The 19377-nt window shown below is 54.0% G+C and overlaps 1 protein-coding gene across 4 annotated transcripts in view; it reads right to left on the bottom strand.

Moving 5' to 3' along the window:
• Positions 1-19377, bottom strand: part of FAM193A (family with sequence similarity 193 member A) — a 153491-nt gene that overhangs the window by 38962 nt on the left and 95152 nt on the right. For all 4 annotated transcript variants that reach the window (XM_061145379.1, XM_061145380.1, XM_061145381.1 and 1 more), the window contains 7 exons: positions 18051-18175; positions 14359-14506; positions 4729-4806; positions 3206-3318; positions 2886-3128; positions 661-814; positions 365-544 (listed from right to left, as the gene is read on the bottom strand). In XM_061145379.1, coding sequence (XP_061001362.1) covers positions 365-544; positions 661-814; positions 2886-3128; positions 3206-3318; positions 4729-4806; positions 14359-14506; positions 18051-18175 — 1041 coding nt within the window. The remainder of the gene's footprint in view (positions 1-364; positions 545-660; positions 815-2885; positions 3129-3205; positions 3319-4728; positions 4807-14358; positions 14507-18050; positions 18176-19377) is intronic.

The raw sequence follows: 19377 nt of genomic DNA, 5'->3' as shown, positions 1-19377 counted from the left end.
AAAAGCTCCCTTACAAAACCAACATTTTTTTGAAATTTTAACATTCCACTCTTTCATTTTATTAAAAAAACAACAAAAAAAACACAAAAACCTCAACAACATGACCCTCTTTTGCTTCCACACAAACAAAAAATCTCCGTGACGCCTAACTACCTGGACCCACACTGTGGGACAAAATCAAGATGACATTACAGGTTCCGGAACAGATTCCGGAACGAGGAGCAAGAATCAAGCGAGAGTACAAGTCACGCTTGCTTATTTGCAAGTGGCCTCGGTTTTGTGTTCAGTAGCACTCATGTTCAGAGAAACCAGACACGGAAACGACAGCCTGGGCCAAGCCAAGCTCAAGGAGATAAAGCCATACCTGTGGCGCTGGGTAAGACGGGGGTGGGCTGTCCACTTTACTTTCCTCTTCCCTGGGGCTCCCATTCCCTAGAGCTGTGTCCTCCTTCGGGGCTCCCGGGGGCTCCCCACTACTCTCGCCGTCTGCCTCCTCGTCATCAGCTTCCGAGGAACTGCCGCTGGTACTGCTTACCTGAGGGGACTTTAAAGACAGTCACCTGTAACTTACGGTTTTTAAACCAGAGTAACACAGGACGCTCAAACCCCAGACACCATCTGGGGCAACTCATCGTCGTGATGCGGAGGCTGGGTGCGTACCTCATCCTTTAGGGCCAGGTTCTCCCCGCCGCCGTTCAGCTCTCCGTGGACGCCGTTCATGCTGGCCACCACCTCGGCGTCCTCATAGTTACTCAGCGGGTAAATGTCGGCAAACTTGGCCGACAGCGGGGCGACGTCTTCATCGTCACTGCAACTGAGACGCGCAGAGATGTCACCGCAGGGCCGCGCCCGCTGGGGGCCGCGCCCTGCCCACCCAGGAGAGCCGCTCTCGTGCACAGGAGCGTGACGCCGAGCACCACGCACGCGTCTCAGCGGCTCCCAGTAACCTTGACCAGGAGGAAAATGCCCCAAGATGACCGCTTGTTCCGTCTGGAAGAACGGAAAAGAGAACTCCAAACGCAGAAACATTAAGGAAACCACAAAACTTCAATAGATCAACTTGAAGCACCCTGGTGTACAACTGTTCTCTCTGCCATTTCCAAGCAGACGCTATTTTTTATTATAATTAAAGGGGTATAGAAACCAACCTTGGGTCTTCAGCGTTTGTTTCTATAACCACCAAAATTTCAGAGACAGCCAGCTGAACAAAACATCACATGCACTTCTGTGACAAAACACAGCTTTTCCACCACAAGGCCAGCCGCAGTCACGTCCATTCAGAACCCGTTACCAGCGTGAGCAAGACGTCCCAGTGACAGACAAGAGATGTCTACCAAAAGAAGTGACACGACTTCAAGGCTGTGAAGACCACTTCACACGTAAGGCTTTCTGGTGCCTGAGAAGAGCTGGCACTGAGTTCCCAGCTCAGCGTACGGGGCTCAAGGCCTGACAGTAAGCGACGCCCCATGGGCCTACACCACCGTGCCTCCACACCCTCTGTGAGACTCAACCTTCCAGAAGGAGAAAGCCTAAGAACTGGAGCCCTCTGGGCTTCAGGGCAGAGGGTGCAGAACAGCCAGACTCAGCTTCAGCCCACTTCTGGGAGACCCAAGTCCCAGGACCACTGCGCGCAGCCACCTGGAGCTGCCACAGCAAGCACGGGCAGGCCAGCTGCTGGGAACGCCCGGCTCCGGGGCGCCCGCACCTGTGGACGCAGTCGCTGGCCTGGGCAGTACCCACGCCACCCCGGGGGAGCCAAATGAAGTAACAGACCCACGCGCTCCCTGCAGTGCAGCGACTCCAGACTCGGGAGTTCAGGCAGCCCCACGGCCCCGCCACAGAAACGCCCCACTTCCGTCTCACCACTCGGAAGCGGCACCAGGAAAAGGACATGCGCGGCCAGGAGCCACGAACGTGCTGGGATGGCCGTGTCTGCTGGGAAGACGCGGACGCTATGCGCGGGCGGCCGGGTGCCCGCAGCGCCTCAGGCAGTCCTGGCTTTGGCCCAGCAGCAGCGTGGGCGCCCACGGCTGGCGTCAGCCACCAAGGCCCGGGAGCGGGCGGCACTCTGCTAGCCTGGGTTCTGCCCTGATGACTGGTACTTGGCCGCGGCCACTCCATCATGAGCAAGCTCACGCCTGGCTGTGATGGCCCTCCGCCCCGCACAGGCTCTGAGGAGCACAGGGCCCAGTGAGAGCAGCCGCGGAGCTCAGCGTCCGAGACCAAAGCCATGCTGAGAACTGAGGGACGCCGAAGGGGAACCTCAGAGTCACCGCACGAACTCCAGGTCGGGAAACCTGTCCTGGTTTTGTCGGGAAACCCCTCCTCGAGAAACCCGAGGAACACGGGCAGCAAGGTTGGGGCGACCGTCCCTCCCCTGGGCTCCCGACCCCAAAGGGTGCCACGACACACGGAAGGTATGTTTTATCTCTTAATGAACCCCCACCAGGGGACGGCCCATCCAGGATTCGGATGGGGCCTGCTTCCCACCCTGTGAGCTGGTGACCCCTTGGCTCGCACATCTTGTGGTTGATGTGGGAACACGGACAGAACCTCTCAGTCGCTTGCTGAAGTGATCATCTGAGGACATGTCCTGCTCGGCAGGACATGGAGCAAGCGTGGACGCCGGCTGAGGACGAGACGGACAGGTGCAGGCCAGGCCAGCATGGGAGACACACCCTGCAGACTGACGCGCGCCTGCCTCACCTCATCTGGTGGCTCATGAAACTGCATCCATGATTTAAAAGCGATTTTAAAAACTGAATGGTTCTTTTTCTTGAAAAGCACCGTTAACGCTTCCCGTACTGCTGCAGACATTACTGTGTCTACATCTTGGAATCGGATGAGTAAGGTCTCTGAAACCTCATAACAAAGTCACGACTTACAATGTGGGTGCAGAGCCATTGTCTGTGAGAATGAGTCTGGGATGCTGCTGAACGGTAATGGGAGAGCTGGACGCCGACCCTGAGCTGGCTGACGACACACCAGGCGGGCGCATCTCGGACAGGCAGTCGGTAGCCGCGTCCACCGGGAGGGGCAGCTGGTGAATGTGGATGTCGCCCGTGACCGGGGGGTCCATGATGCCACAGGTGAGGATGTGGGAGAGGCTGCAGTCATCGCACGCACACCTGCGGGGAGCAAGGGAGTCAGCACAGAGCCAGCGGGCACAGCAGACTTGCCCAGGGGCCCCTGGGCACACGCTCACCTCCTCCGGTAGTTGCAGTTGGGGCAGTCGGGCACACTCAGCCGTGACGACAGCACGTGCCGCATGGTGTCCGTGAAGCTGTTCTCGCCAGCGACGGCTTTCTTTTTCGTGAACTGGAGGAAATCACAAGACAACAGGTTAATTTTGCAAGACCTGCCCCATGACACGGCTGTATTTTTCGGTAATTCTGGTGCTGTGTATGTCCCACGCAGAGACCTGCTACCCGCAGCTTCCTCAAGAGGGCCAGGGCCGGGAAGGGGGGCAGTGGCGGTACGCATGGCGTGGCTGGGAGAGGAGGCTCGGACAGAGGCCGGGGGTGAGCCCAGCAGACTCCTCAGCAGCACACATCCCGTGACGGGGGACACCCAGTCCTTGCCCTGGCTCTCCTGTGGGCTGGGGACTCACTGGGAACAAGGGCACAGAGATAATCACTGCCTCCCAGGAGCTTAGATTCTGGACGAAGAGACAGAATCTAAAACTTCAGAAACTTGAGAAACCAAACTTCAGGGGAAACCATGAGGTACGGGAGCCCAGGAGAGCTGCTGGAGAGGCGGGGAGGCCGCTGGGGCACACCAGGCCTGAGCACGGTGCGGGAGGCAGTGCGGACGGCGTCCGGGCATGGGGTGTCCAGGCCAGCAGGGGCACGGAGCGGCACCCTGAGCCCCAGGCCTGTGCACACAGAGCGGCCGCAGCCCGAGCCCACAGGCTACGCAGATGTGGTCAACACGGGGCAGGACGGCAGCTGGACAGGCAGCACAGACGGCGCTGGCAGGTGGGAGCAAGGCCACTGCAGAGCACGCCAGCCGCGCCTGGAGCAACAGTGGGCCCGGGGACCACTGGGGAAGCAGCGCCTCAACTCCCGCTGGAGCAGGTGCGCCTCTGCATTTCAGAAAAGGAGCCTGTGGACCAGCTCAGGCACAGGCATGGGCGGCAGCTGCTGACACAGGTCACACGCTGAGTGCGTGGAGCCCAGGTGCCCTGGCGACGTGTGCTGCCCAGAGGGGACCACGGGCGGGAGGGGGGCGGAGGCCGAGGGCTCTCACTGTGACAGCAGCCAGGAGACACCGGCGCAGGCACCGGGGCAAGTGGGCAAGTCTCCCAGAGAGGCAACACCCCGAGACCAGCATGCCGGGCCCTGAGCGCTGCCGAGGCGGCGGGCGGGGCAGGGAGAGCCTGCGGCAGGAAGGGGTGAGCCGGGTGGGCAGTAGCTGCCAGACGGTACAGAGCCAGCACACAAGGAACGGACCTGGCCCGGCCCTGGGGCCTCACTGTGTCGCCTCGGAAGGGAATCCAGAGATGCAGCACCCACCCAGGAGGAGCCCGTGGGCACGTGGGGAGGCTGTGGGCCGGAAGAGCTACTCCATAAATGCGGATGTCCCTGGAGGAGTACAGAGACGAGGAAAAGGAAAGGAAAACCAGTCTGCAAACAGGTCTGCCAAGAAGATGGTGCAACGTGGGCTCTGGAGCCCTTCGCTCTGCGGCGAAAAGCTTCGCTCCGACCACGCCCTCCCACCCATGCACACCTGTTCTTCGATGAACCGCCGCTGCTTGAAGAGCTCCCAGTCCTCCGTCAGCATGCGCTGCTTGGTCTTCATCGTCATCTGCGGGAAACGCGGGGGGGTGCAGAAACAAAGTCTTAGTACCAGCAAGAGCTACCAGGACACTTCCGAGGGGAGACTTTTTAAATGATGCAAGCGACCGCATGTGGAGACAGGAGAAGCTCCAACTACAGAAGGTCACCAGACGCTCCACCTCAGCAGCTCACTGACTCACTCAAAATCATCAATTTTCGTGCACGAGAAACACAGAGACGAATCCACACGACAAAGAGAGGCTGAGATCAGAGTGGGGCCCGCCAGCACGGGGTCCAATTGGCGCCAGGGTGGGCGCCCCGCCGCTGTCTGGCCACGAGCCTCAGCCCGCGACGAGCACGTCCCGGGGCCGGACGATGGTGACTGTCATACAGTGAGCACGGCTGCACGGCAGACTCGGAAATGGTGAGGGCGGTCAGGTCTGAGGAGGGCAGACTTGACCACAGGTCAGAGACTGAGGGCAACAGGAATCAGGAACGGGCTCAAGGCACTGACTTCTGTGAAGGAGGAGACTATGAAGGGAGTAAGTGATGATTATATAGATGTATTCTTACAAATTATTAAAAACTGAAGCACAACCACTGAAAGGACGGAATGAGATATATCTTCCAAATGATCAGAACACTGGGGGTGGCGGTATGTCCTACAAGGAAGGAAGCACCACCCACAGGGCCTGCCCCCCAGCGGAGCTCCCCTCTAGCCAACACAGGGCAGCTGCCTAGTAAACAGCCTACCACATCTTCAAGTCAGACAAAAATGACCAATACACCCTCCAAATGAAACAAGAGTAACTTAACACAAAACTTCAACCAGTAAGGAAGTAAATGTAAAGGCTGAAATTACTGGAAAAACCCAGAAGTAAAGGTGATTGGTAAACCCAAAAGTTGGTTTCTGAACTTCCTGCCAGGCTGAACAATGGAAGAAATGAACCACAAAAATGGCGGGAGTGAAAAAGGACACGGACACATACGAAGGAGATTTTCTACAACAGGAAAAAACACGAGCAAGTTATGCCTCTCTTAATTAAAGAAGAGCTGCAAACAGGTGGCTCCCCAGGATCTTGTTGGCCCTGCACAGTATGCTTTAGAAGTTGAGTCAACATGATGAAGCGTCTGACATTCCAAACGATACAGACTTCTGGCAGCTGCGGTGGGGGGGGGGGGGGGGGGGGCGGGCGGCGGCATGCAGGCGGTGGTGTAGGGCGTGGGCAGAGCTGGGGGGGGAGCCCATGGGCACAGCTGGGGGAGGTGTGGGCACAGCTGGGGGAAGGCCGTGGGCACAGCTGGGGGGAGGCTGTGGGCACAGCTGGGGGAAGGCCATGGGCAGAGCTGGGGGGAGCCCATGGGCACAGCTGGGGGAGGTGTGGGCACAGCTGGGGGGAGGTGTGGGCACAGCTGGGGGGGAGACCATGGGCACAGCTTGGGGGAGACCGTGGGCAGAGCTGGGGGGAGGTGTGGGCACAGCTGGGGGGGAGACCGTGGGCACAGCTGGGGGAGCCCATGGGCACAGCTGGGGGAAGGCCGTGGGCAGAGCTGGGGGGACGCATGGGCACAGCTGGGGGAGGTGTGGGCAGAGCTGGGGGGAGGCCGTGGGCAGAACTGGGGGGAGCCCACGCGCACAGCTGAGGGAAGGCCGTGGGCAGAGCTGGGGGGAGACTGTGGGCAGAGCTGGGGGGAGGTGTGGGCACAGCTCGGGGGAGGCCGTGGGCACAGCTGGGGGAAGGCCGTGGACAGAGCTGGGGGGAGGTGTAGGCACAGCTGGGGCGCTGGGAGCAAGGCCTGCCACCTCCCTGGCCTCCTAAGCACGCTCTCTGCCACATGAAGCTAGAGGGAGGGAATGAACTGTCTGGCAGCTGTCAAGTCCCCACTGCTGTCAACTGCCCCATGAGCACAGCGTACACCCACCCCTTCATCTGAATGATGTGGATAATTTCCTAGGCAAATATCAATTTGTAAAACTCACCTAAGAAGCAGAAATCCCCAAACAGGCTCATAAACACAGTGTTTACTGAAAAGGCAGTAAAAAATATTGAGTCCCTGTTCCTCCCCTTGCAACAATGGACCAGATCCCAAAGCTTTAAGGTGGGATCTATCAGTCTATCCTTCTCCTTCACAGAACAGGAAAGTTGAACTATTCCTGAAAATTGAAAAAAAAAAAAAAAAGGAAAGTTTCTCCATTCATTCTATGAGATTAGCGTAACCTTTATACAAAACAAACAAGACCTCAAAGATGAAAACTCAGCAATACCTTAGAATACAGATATAGTAATAAAGATCCTAAACAAAATACCTAATGATGCATTAAACAATAATATATACTCTAGTAGGGTTTAATTCCAGTAATGCAAGAATATTCAAAATTAGGAAGCCTAATGTAATTCAACACTGGAATGACATGGAACAGCTGACTGCTTCAAACTTGGGAAAGGAGTACGTCAAGGCTGTACACAGTCACCCTGCTTATTTAACTTATATGCAGAGTACATCATGTGAAATGCCAGGCTGGATGAAGCACAAGCTGGAATTAAGACTGCTCGGAGAAACATCAATAACCTCAGATATGCAGATGACACCACTTTAATGGCAGAAAGCGAAGAGGAACTAAAGAAACTCTTGATGAAGGTGAAAGAGGAGAGTGAAAACGCTGACTTAAAACTCAGCATTTGAAAAACGAAGATCATGGTATCTGGTTCCATCACTTCATAGCAAATAAATGGGGTAAAAGTGGAAACAATGACAGATTTAATTTTTGGGGGGAGCTCCAAAATCACTGTGGACAGTGACTGAAGCCATGAAATTAAGACACTTGCTCCTTGGAAGAAAACCTATGACGAACCTAGACAGCATATTAAAAAGCAGAGACACTACTTTGCCAACAAAGGTCCGTCTAGTCACAATGATGGTTTTTCCAGTAGTCGTGCTGAGCACCAAAGAATTGATGCTTTTGAACTGTGGTGCTGGAGAAGACTCTTGAGAGTCCCTTGGACTGCAAGGAGATCCAACCAGTTCATCCTAAAGGAGATCAATCCTGGGTGTTCATTGGAAGGACTGATGCTGAAGCTGAAACTACAATACTTAGGCCACCTCATGCGAAGAGCTGACTCATTGGAAAAGACTCTGATGCTGGGAAAGACTGAAGGCAGGAGGAGAAGGGGACGGCAGAGGATGAGATGGTTGGATGGCATTACCAACTCGATGGACATAAGTTTGAGTAAATTCCGGGAGTTGGTGATGGACAGGGAGGCCTGGAATGCTGCAGTCCATGGGGTCGCAAAGAGTCGGACACGACTGAGCGACTGAACTGACTAAATGTAATTCATACAAAAATATGTAAGAAAAGAAAAAAACATAGAAATTTAATCTCTGTTCCTGCTTTTTTTTTTAATTTATCAAAAATAAAAACCTTGTTAAGACAGAGAAAAGGACTTTTTAGTTTATAAAAAACTTGTATGGCAGGCACTAGGCTTAATGTGAAACCTCCAAAGCCAGGAATTGAACAAGGAAGCTGTGTTAGGAATACTCTTATTCACCAAGTTCTGAAGGTTCTAGCTGAAGGGAAAAACAAACAAAGCACAAAGTTCAAAGGCCAAAGAGGGGAAGACAGAGCTCTTATTTACAGGTGATACTGTGGTCTCCTAGGAAATTCAAAGCAATCACTTCCAAACCTGTTTGAGAGATGATAATACGGTGAGAAGACTGAACACAAAGTGAAAACTCAGCTTTCCTATAAATACCAGCAATAACTCTTCAGAAAACTGTTCCACCATTTAAAACGCTACTCATAATTATACCTAAAACTATAAAACACCTACATATAAGTTCAGTAAGAAATGTACAAACTATAAAACCATAATATATAATAGACAACCTAAAAAAGAGATATATTTTTGCATGGGAATATTCAATATTGCTGCTACTTGTCCCTTTATGTAAAACAGGCCTGCAGTTTTTATGAAAAACATTTTTCCTTCATGTTGCTATCACTACTTCAAATTTTAAAAATGACTTAAAATGAGCTAACTATTAGAAAAAGTAATCACTTCTTTATCCTCTTACAGAGCTCAGAACAGCTGTCTGATGAGTAACACCAACACCTCCTCCTCTTTGACCCCCTCAGAGCCTCTGGGGTTCATTTTCGGAACGTTTCAGTACCTGGGGGCTTCCTTGGGGTGCAGGTGATAAAAGAACCCACCTGTGATGCAGGAGACCCGGGTTCCATCCCTGGGTTGGGAAGATCCCCTGGATGAGGGCATGGCAAGCCACTCCAGTATTCTTGCCTGGAGAACCCCAGGGACAGAGGAGCCTGGTGGGCTCCAGTCTGTGGGGTCGCAGAGTCAGACACGACTGAGCGGCTAAGCACAGCACAGACTTATAAGTGTTCACACAACGAATAAAGGGTAAAACTTTTAAACCCAAACAAAAACAACTGATTTCAAAGCTGTCAACTGTCTTCTCATGGCCATATTTATTTACACATACGAATTATTTTACAGGAGTTCAATATTTTGAAATCCTGAATTACTGTATAATTTCTAAAAGGCTACTTGATTAAATGAGACTGATACCCATTCCAAGGATTCCAGAATGGGTGGCACCCTCTGATGCAACTAAAACTGCTCAATTTCCCTCATTTATATTAATATCACAGATTCTTGACAGGTAAATCAAAATAAGCATTTATCTGTCAGTTGCTTTAGTGAAGAGGATGGTTTCCCATTGTAGAAAGGCAGAAAGCCGTTTTCCCCTTGTGGTAATAAAACACGCGTAACATAAAATATGAATTTTAGGATGGGTTTTTCTAGATTTGCAAGAGGCATCATTGGGATTTTGATGGAGATCGCACTGAATCCATACAACACTGCAGGTAACACTGACATTTTGACAATATTTAATTGCCCAATCCAAGAACATAGGATGTGTTTCCATTTATTTGTGTTTTATTTTCTTTCAAGAATGTTTTGTAGTCCTCACTGTACAAGTCTTCTATCTCTCTGAGTAGATTAATTCCCAAGTATTTCACTCTTTTCAATACTATTATAAATCAGACTGTTCTCATAATGTCCTTGTCAGATTATTTATTGTTTGTATGTATCAGTTCAGTTCAGTTCAGTCGCTCAGTCGTGTCCGACTCTTTGTGACCCCATGAATCGCAGCATGCCAGGCCTCCCTGTCCATCACCAACTCCCGGAGTTTACTCAAACTGATGCCCATCGAGTCGGTGATACCATCCAGCCATCTCATCCTCTGTCGTGCCCTTCTTCTCCTGCTCCCAATCCCACCCAGCATCAGGGTCTTTTCCAATGAGTCAACTCTTCGCATGAGGTGGCCAAAGTATTGTAGTTTCAGCTTCAGCATCAGTCCTTCCAATGAACACCCAGGACTGATCTCCTTGGGATGGACTGGTTGGATCTCCTTGCAGTCCAAGGGACTCTCAAGAGTCTTCTCCAACACCACAGTTCAAAAGCATCAATTTTTCAGCACTCAGCTTTCTTCACAGTCCAACTCTCACATCCACACATGACTACTGGAAAACCCATAGCCTTGACTAGACCTTTGCTGGCAAAGTAATATCTCTGCTTTTCAATCTTCTGTCTAGGCTGGTCCTAACTTTTCTTCCAAGGAGTAAGCATCTTCTAATTTAATGGCTGAAGTCACCATCTGCTGTGATTTTGGAGCCCCCAAAAATAAAGTCTCTCACTGTTTCCCCATCTATTTGCCATTAAGTGTTGGAACCGGATGCCATGATCTTAGTTTTCTGAATGTTGAGCCTTAAGCCAACTTTTTCACTCTCCTCTTTCACCTTCATCAAGAGGCTCTTTAGTTCTTCTTCACTTTCTGCCATAAGGGTGGTGTCATCTGCATATCTGAGGTTATTGATATTTCTCCTGGCAATCTTGATTCCAGCTTGTGCTTCCTCTGCCTCAGCGTTTCTCATGATGTACTCTGCATATAAGTTAAATAAGCAGGGTGACAATATACAGCCTTGACGTACTCCTTTTCCTATTTGGAACTAGTCTGTTGTTCCATGTCCAGTCCCAACTGCTGCTTCCTGACCTGCATATACGTTTTTCAAGAGGCAGGTCAGGTGGTCTGGTATTCCCATCTCTTTCAGAATTTTCCACAGTTTACTGTGATCCACACAGTCAAAGGCTTTGGCATAATCAATAAAGCAGAACTAGATTGTTTTCTGGAACTCTTCTTACTTTTTTGATGATGCAGGGGTTGTTGGCAATTTGATCCTCTGCCTTGTCTAAAACCAGCTTGACCATCTGGAAGTTCACAGTTCATGTACTGCTGAAGCCTGGCTTGGAGAATTTTGAGCATTACTTTGCTAGCATGTGAGATGAATGCAATTGTGCAGTAGTTTGAACATTCTTTGGCATTGCCTTTCTTTGGGACTGGAATGAAAACTAACCTTTTCCAGTCCTGTGGCCACTGCTGAGTTTTCCAAATTGGCTGGCATATTGAGTGCAGCACTTTCACAGCATCATCTTTTCGGATTTGAAATAGCTCAGCTGGAATTCCATTACCTCCACTAGCTTTGTTCGTAATGATGCTTCCTAAGCCCCACTGACTTCGCATTCCAGGATGTCTGGCTCTAGGTGAGTGATCACACCATCATGATTATCTGGGTTGTGAACATCTTTTTTGTACAGTTTTCCTGTGTATTCTTGCCACTTCTTCTTAATATCTTCTGCTTCTGTTAGGTCCATACCATTTCTGTCCTTTATTGAGCTCATCTTTTGTATCAATTGTTCCGTTGGTATCTCTAATTTTCTTGAAGAGATCTGTAGTCTTTCCCATTCTGTTGTCTTCCTCTATTTCTTTGCACTGATCACTGAGGAAGGCTTTCTTATCTCTCCTGGTTATTCTTTGAAACTCGGCATTCAAATAGGTATATCTTTCCTTTTCGCTTCTCTTCTTTTCACAGCTATTTGTAAGGCCTCCTCAGACAGCCATTTTGGTCATAGCAAACACCCTCTTCCAACAACACAAGAGAAGACTCTACACGTGGACATCACCAGATGGTCAACAATGAAATCAGATTAATTATATTCTTTGCAGATGGAGAAGCTCTATACAGTCAGCAAAAACAAGACCAGGAGCTGACTGTGGCTCAGATCATGAACTCCTTATTGACAAATTCAGACTTAAATTAAGAAAGTAGGGAAAATCACTAGACCATTCAGGTATGACTTAAATCAAATCCCTTACGATTATACAGTGGAAATGAGAAGTAGATTTAAGGGACTAGATCTGATAGAGTGCCTGATCAACTATGGACAGAGGTTTGTGACACTGTATAGGAGACAGGGATCAAGACCGCCCCCAAGAGAAAGAAATACAAAAAAGCAAACTGGCTGTCTGAGGAGGCCTTACAAATAGCTGTGAAGAGAAGAGAAGTGAGAAGCAAAGGAGAAAAGGGAACGCTATGCCCGTACAGACCTTTACACATGCTGAATTCTGCTTGCCGTATGCTGTTAAGGGCTCCTGCGTCGACACTCACTACAGAAGCACAGTTTTCGTCTGTAGTTTTCCTGTAGTGTCTTTGGCTTTGGCATCAGAGCTATGCTGGCCTCAGAACGAGTTAGGAAGTGTTTCCTCCCTTTTAGTTTTCTGGAAAACTCTGAGAAGGGTGGGTGTTAATTCTTAAATGTTTGCTAGAATTCACCTGTGAAGCCACTGGGTCCTGACCTTTTCTTTGTTGGGAGATTTTCGATTACTGACTCAATCTTACTAGTTACAGGTTTACTGAGAGTCTCCACTTTCTCATGGTTTAGATCTCGCTGGTCCTGTTTCTGGAGTCTGCTCATTTCATGCAGGTCATGCACCCTGTTGGCTCGCAGGGTCCTCAGGCTGCCCTGCATCTCCTGTGGGGGTCTGGCCTGGCTGGAGCGGCCCTGGGGACCCCACAGCCCTCACATCCAGATTCCACAACCTGACTATGACGGTCCTCGGCACAGGCTCCCCAGTGACAGCCTGTGGACTTCTGCCGCCAGTCTTTCAGCCCCAGACCGGCCCTCCAGCAGATTCACCAGGAAGCAGCGTTTCTGCCTGCAGGTCCATTACGACTGCAGATTCTCACAGGACCAAGAAGGAAGCCGAGGCAGAGCCGCCAACATCGCCACCCAGGACCACAGCACACACTGCCGGAGCGCTGTCGGAACGGACGGTGTGCCGCTGTCCTTGCAGCAGCCTATCGTCCACATGGACCCAGAAGGTTCTCAGGGAACACGCCATGGGGCTTGTGGGGTTCCAGAGTGTCCAAACGGAGCTCTGGAGTCCAGAGCACCCTGAAGAGAGGAACCTGGCCTCAGACAGCTAAGCCCCACACTCGTTTGCAGCCCTGGTGCCGAGAGGCACAGCGGGTCCCCACACCCCACGCACCCCAGCCCAGAGAGCAGGTGGCGGGCGGGCCGGGGGTGGGCTGTGCTTGTCCACTCGGCCTGACTCAGCTGCTGGAGGTCCGGATGGAGGCTACCAAGCGAGGGCAGCTAGACGGCAGCAGCATCTGCCCAACGCCCGTCAACCGAGCAACACGGGCCAGCTGTGCCCCCACAGGGGCTGAAGCCGAGGGGTCAGGGTCAGCGAGCACAGCTGGAGAACAAGGGTCACATGAAGGAAACCCCAAACCACCACTGCCTCCACGGGAACCACAGGACAGAGGGCAGCGTGTCACAGCAGAGCAACTCCCGAGGCCACACACTAAGTGCACAGGGGCTGCGAGGAGGCCGGGTGCGGCCGCACAGAACGAGCCGCCCCACACGAGCTTGGCTCAGCGGCGCCGAGCTCCGGAAGGTTGCCAGTGGCACCGGCGGGCGGAGAGTCCGACCACTTGGGGGAGGATGGCGAGGAGAACCCTCCCACGTCCTGAACGAGACACCCCTGTGAACAGGACGGTCCCTGAGGCCGCAAGACTCCTGGGACTCCACGAAACACGCAGAGGGGCTGGAACAAACGGCGACCCGGGAACACGCCTGGCCCTTCCCGTGTCCCAACCCCTTGCCTGGCTCAGGCGGCAGCACTGAGACCAAGGACCACAGCAGAGGCTGGGCGGCACTCGTGGTCCGAGGAGGACACTGGCCTAGCGCACATCTTCAGCCAGAACCAAGGGTGCATATCCCCACAGCCTCAGAGGTGCGCCCTGAGCTCCATCACGGCTTCCCTCAGCCCTTACCCCGTGCCCTCGGGAGAGCTCCGTGCCGAGCGCCTCCCCGCTCCCACCGCCCGGGTGAGGCAGGCAGGCCACTCGGGCCACTGGCTGGCTGGTGCTGCCAGACAGGCTGGGGCACGGGGGCCTGTGCCCCACCGCTCCACGCTGGACCCGCCCGCCTGGCCCAGGTCTGTGTCCCCGTTCAGACGTGGCAGTGGGTGGAGAAGGGGGGCTGTGTGTCCCCAGGCTCTGGACGGGAAGTGCCAGTCAACAGCTCCCGAGGGCTGGAGCGGCTCCCAGAGGCCCTGCAGGAGGGGTAGCCTGGGCGATGCTGAGCCCGCGGGCGTGCCCTGGAACGCCCCCCACCGTCCCTGGGCACGTGCCTGGGCACGCCTTGCGGACGCCCACCTGCTCGTCCACGTAGGCGTCGATCCTCTTCTGGCACTGCAGCCACTCGGCGGCCACGGCACGCAGCTCCTCCTCGGAGCGTTGGAACCGCTGCAGCAGCGCGCCATACGTGTCCTCGCAGCAGCCGTCATGGGTCGTGGTCCCCAGCCTGCAGACAGAGGCCTGTGACCGCCCTGCCGCCACCGCCCCTCCTGAGGCGGCGGGGGCCCCCACTGCACCTGCCCCAAGCCCGCTGCTGGGCCCACGCAAGAGATGGGCCAGGCGCCCAGAGCCGAGTCTGGCCTAAAGCAGCAGCTCAGACAAGGAACAGATCCTGAGAAAAAAATGAGTGGTGAAGGATGCTGCTCTAAAAAGACTAAGGCCCAGAGATGCCGTCACGACAGGTGGGCTCGTAAAGTATTCTTGCCCGTTCAGATACACTGATCCAGAGAAAACACAACATTTAATAAGAAATACAAACTTTGGGCCTGGCTTTCACATTAAGTACGGCAGGAAATTCAGTCCAAAAAAATACAATTACAGTTTCATTTATTCTCTATCATATCTTGTTAAGATGGTAAGACGACAAATGAGAGAATTAACAAAAAACAAAAGACAAACACCCAGGTAAATAGCTGGATTTCTGAAGAAGAGGGTGCTTGGGAGCACAGGGGAGGGGGCAGGTCCTTTCATAAGGCAGGTTGACTTTAGAAACCCTTCGTTTTCCTAATCTCTGAACACGTCAACATCTAAGCCAAAATAACGGTGATAAAGACCTAACCAGGAATTTCCAAAACGACACGTGTCACTGCTCGGGGCGCAGGCTGGTGCGCAGGGCTAACCATCAGCACAGCTCACAGAGACCTGGAGGCGGCCCACCGGGTCAGAGCCACCGCACCACGGGGGGCTCCAGACAGACTCACACCCGTCTGCTCACACCCAGGTGCACACACACCTGAAATGGAAATGCTCCCATGTGAAGGAGAGCTAGGGCTATGTCATCATGTTTAAAATGCGTGTGTGCGTTGGTGGGGGGCGGTGAGGCGTGGACGCTGGAAAAAAGTCTGGAAGCAACACCAAACGGTTTACGGTACTACCTCTCATCATGATTTCCTGTTTTCAGAACTTTACTTCTGAACTTTATTTCTGAATTTCAGATTGCAATGACAACCTAGTGATTTTATGATAAAAACAAACGACGTGACTGAAGAACGAGCAGGGGTCCGCAGTGCAGACAGCCCCCTCCCTGCGGGTGACCACCGTGTGGAGGTGCACACCCGTGGATGGCGTCCTGTGGGCTGCAGCGTCTGCGTGGGCCCCGCACGGAGGGAAACGCAGAAACCCACGTCACTGCCGACCTGTGCAGCAAAGCACAGGGCCGGGAGCCAGCCGCAACCACGGCGGCCAAGCAACGCCAGGGCTCACAGCCCAGGACTGCCCTCCTAGAGCTGAGCCCGGCCCCAGGACACACCGCTCTTCAGCGCCCTGACCCCCAGGCCTTGCCCAGGCAGCTCTGGGCTCCACAGAGCACACAGGCAGCCAGGGGAGAGCGTGGCAGCCCCCGAGGCAGCGACGTGGCCCTCCTGGGCCTCTGCAGCCCCGCCATCACAGACCCATCTCCACCCCTCACGCAGACCCGCCTCCCACACCGGGTCGGGGGGCGGGGGGGGGCTGCCCTGCTCTTCTGCACCGCCCGAGGCCCAAGGCACTCTCCTGGGCTCCGCGGCAGACCTGCTCAGAGCCAGGGGAGGGCAGAGCGGCTGTGGGTGGGGGCGGGTGGTCCTGGATTCTTAAGGGCGCGGGGGCAGGGGCGGGGCACTCAGAGCCCAACCAGCAGGCACAGGCTGGGGTGCAGACTGGAACAGGAAGTCACCCGACAGCAGAAAGTGTCCTCAGGGTCAAACGGCATCAACGGTTCAGCAAACAAGTCATCACCTCAACATTCACACTGCAAACACAATCACCCCACATGACGGGCGGTGGTATCTACGATGAACAATGTCTATGTGAAACAGCATGTGGCGGTGAGTGAGAAGGAAAGTGAGATAACATCACTTTGGGTGAGTTTATTTACTTAGAAACCTAATTGAACATTCCCTTAGCTTCCCTCGTGGCTCAGACAGTAAAGCGTCTGCCTGCAATGCAAGAGACCTGGGTTCAATCCCTGGGTCGGGAAGATCCCCTGGAGGAGGAAATGGCAACCTACTCCAGTACTATTGCCTGGAAAATTTCATGGATGGAGGAGCCTCATAGGCTACAAGTCTATGCGATCACAAAGACTCGGACACAACTGAGCAACTTCACTGGTTAACAATTAATACTATTTTAAAATAAAGACCAAGTCGGGGCACAGCTACGGAAACCACCACAAGCTAAGGAGCTGCAGCAGGTTCCTGGTCCCCCGAGGGGCAGCAGAGTCTGGCGGGGCCGCTCCACCAGCTGGCTCCACCGCCAACTGTGGCCACATGGACAGGCCAGCTGGGCCCCGAGGGCGTGCACGCTGCAGCACCAGGCCTGGCGGCCCTGCAGGACCCACAGTGCAGGCTCCTTGACAGACAGACAAACTGCAAGGGGAAGCAGGCAGGGTGGGGCCTGCAGATGAGAGTACCTCAAAAGGAACGGAGGTCAGCATGTAATGGTGACGGAGTCTACCTGGAGCAACAGGGACGTTTTGGAAATACTGGTGGTGGTCGTCCAATTATTATTAAAAATGTAACTCCTGCTGCTGAATTATACACTTTAAACCAGTGGATTAATATGGTCTGTCAATTAGACCTCAATAAAGCTCTTAAAAAACACAGGCACCAGGACTTTCCTGAGGCAGAGCGGTCAAGAGTCCACCTACCGATGCAGGGACATAGGCTCAGTGCCTAGTCCGGGAAGACCCCACGTGCAGCGGAGCAACTAAGCCGGCGTGCCACCAGTCCTGGGCCCGTGCTCGGCAGAGATGCCCCTCAACGTCAAGCCTGCGAGCTGCAGTGAAGAGCTGCCCCCGCTTACCGTGGCCAGAGAAAAGCCCGAATAGCAAGAAGACCCAGTGCAGCCAGAAATAAATGAGTAAATTAAAAAACCAAAACAAACCACTGAGACACAGAACCTTCCTAAGTTAAGTCAGTTTCTTTAAATGAGTAAACTTTTGAGATCATTTGTAGTTTTTTCCTTTGAAAAAAAGATACAGCAAATCAAAAAGCAGGGAAGATTGTGGAAATGCACATGAGTAGTAAGGAATAAAGACGGGGGCTTCTCTCTTCCCCATCACTAGAGCGAGGGGTCCCGAGCATGGTACGGGGACTCCTGATGAAGCAGATACAGCAGCAGGAAGCCCCTAGCCCCCGAGGCAGGGGGCGCATCTGAGAGACCTGCCGGGCCACTGCCCCCCGCACCGCGCCTGGCCCCATCAGCCCGCCTCTCTCCCCACTCAAGTGCCACAGAGAGGACCACCCCACGGCCACCTAGCAGAACCCGAGTCTTGTCAAGTGAAACACCTTGTACCCCAGCTTTGCTTTATTCAGGAGAAACCTCTGGCATAACTCAGGCGCATTAATCCTGGGTTTGTTACTCTAGCTGTATTGCTCATCGCGTTCTGAGCTTTCTCCCCAGGCTGCATTCTCCCCTCAGCCCTGCACGTTTCTGGCAGGAACGGCCGTGGCAGAGGTGTCCAGGCGCACGCCTGCGGCGCCCCAGGGACGGGACACACAGGGGAGACCGACTACCTGATCTGTGACACCAGGGCTGGCAGGTTGCTCTGGAGAAGCGGCTCCGAGAAGACCAGGTCTTCAAACAGGTGCTTGTTGTGCAGCTCCCACGTCACCTGGAACTTCTTCAGGTGCTCGTTTTCCTAGTTCATTAAACACATACGAGAAGATGCGCTGAATTAAAGACTGGAGAACTGGCAGAGCGTGTTCTCCCGACCCCCCACAAACCATGTCCCTCTGTGCAGGCCCAGAACACCGTGCTCCGAGGGGCAGTGAGTCCCTGGGCCTCCCACCTCCTCCTAACTGACTGAGCAAGACGCACACAGCTGAGGGCGCAGGAGAGAGCGCTCAGCTCACAGCCAATGGCGTCGCTCACAACAGGGCCTTCGAGCGGACTGAGAGCCCCACTAGTCCAACGACTTAACTGCCTACACACCCTCTGGCGCCCAGGGACAATCATGGCCAGCCTGTCCAGAGAAGAGCCTGAGGGGAGTCTGAAAGACTGACAATTCCACGCTGGCAACCTCGTGGGGAGGTCAGCTCTTCCTCTCCCTGATGAACATGGCCACCTCATTCACTACTTTCCACAACCGCTTTACACACTCAACACCCTTCCAGCCATCAAAGCGAGGGACCTCCAGAGAGAACCAGGGCCCGGGGCTCCATTCACACGCACCCGCTCTGGCTGCAACCACACGTGCGTGAACTCACATGTCAGCCACATGCACGCTCCCTGCAGCGTGTCACCTCGCACCCAGGGAAACTGTCCTCCTCTGAGCCACCGACAGCCCCCACAGACTGCAGGGAGCACCGCACTCCCGCCCCCGCTGCAGCAGTGCCTCACTCCACCCACCGCCTGGTCTGTCCCCACCCACCGTTCAGCGCGGCCGAGCGGAGGGGCTGACCCCGCGGACGCCTGGACACGACCTGCCTGCGGACACCCCGGTGCCCTGTGCCCTCACCAGCAGGGGCGGAGGGGCCGAGAGCGCAAGTGAAGGGGAACCCACACATGCCTGCAGAGCAATGCTGAGCGCACGAGCGCCTGCTCCACACAGGCACACACGCTCTGCGGGCTGGGGCCCTCCGCGTGCACGCTGCAGCCACACAGAGCCTCGGCGGGGACCCTCGAACCCTCACCTCTGTCCGCGTTTCCACTGTTGGTTCCTACTGCATGTTTTACCAAAACACTTCACACCAGTTTCTCCTGCACTGCCTCTCAGAGCCATTCCCACACCAGAGAGCTGGGCGGGGTGAAGGCCAGGGCCTGGGAACCAAGACGCTGGGCCCACAGCCGGGCATGAATCAGGCACGCTGTTTGAAGACGTGCGCATCGTGAGCACGGAGC

The sequence above is a fragment of the Dama dama genome, chromosome 6, assembly GCF_033118175.1.
Source record: "Dama dama isolate Ldn47 chromosome 6, ASM3311817v1, whole genome shotgun sequence".
In the NCBI taxonomy this organism is placed as follows: Eukaryota; Metazoa; Chordata; class Mammalia; order Artiodactyla; family Cervidae; genus Dama; species Dama dama.
The sequence above is the reverse complement of the archived record's forward strand: the minus strand, read 5'-3'. Positions and strand labels throughout refer to the sequence as shown.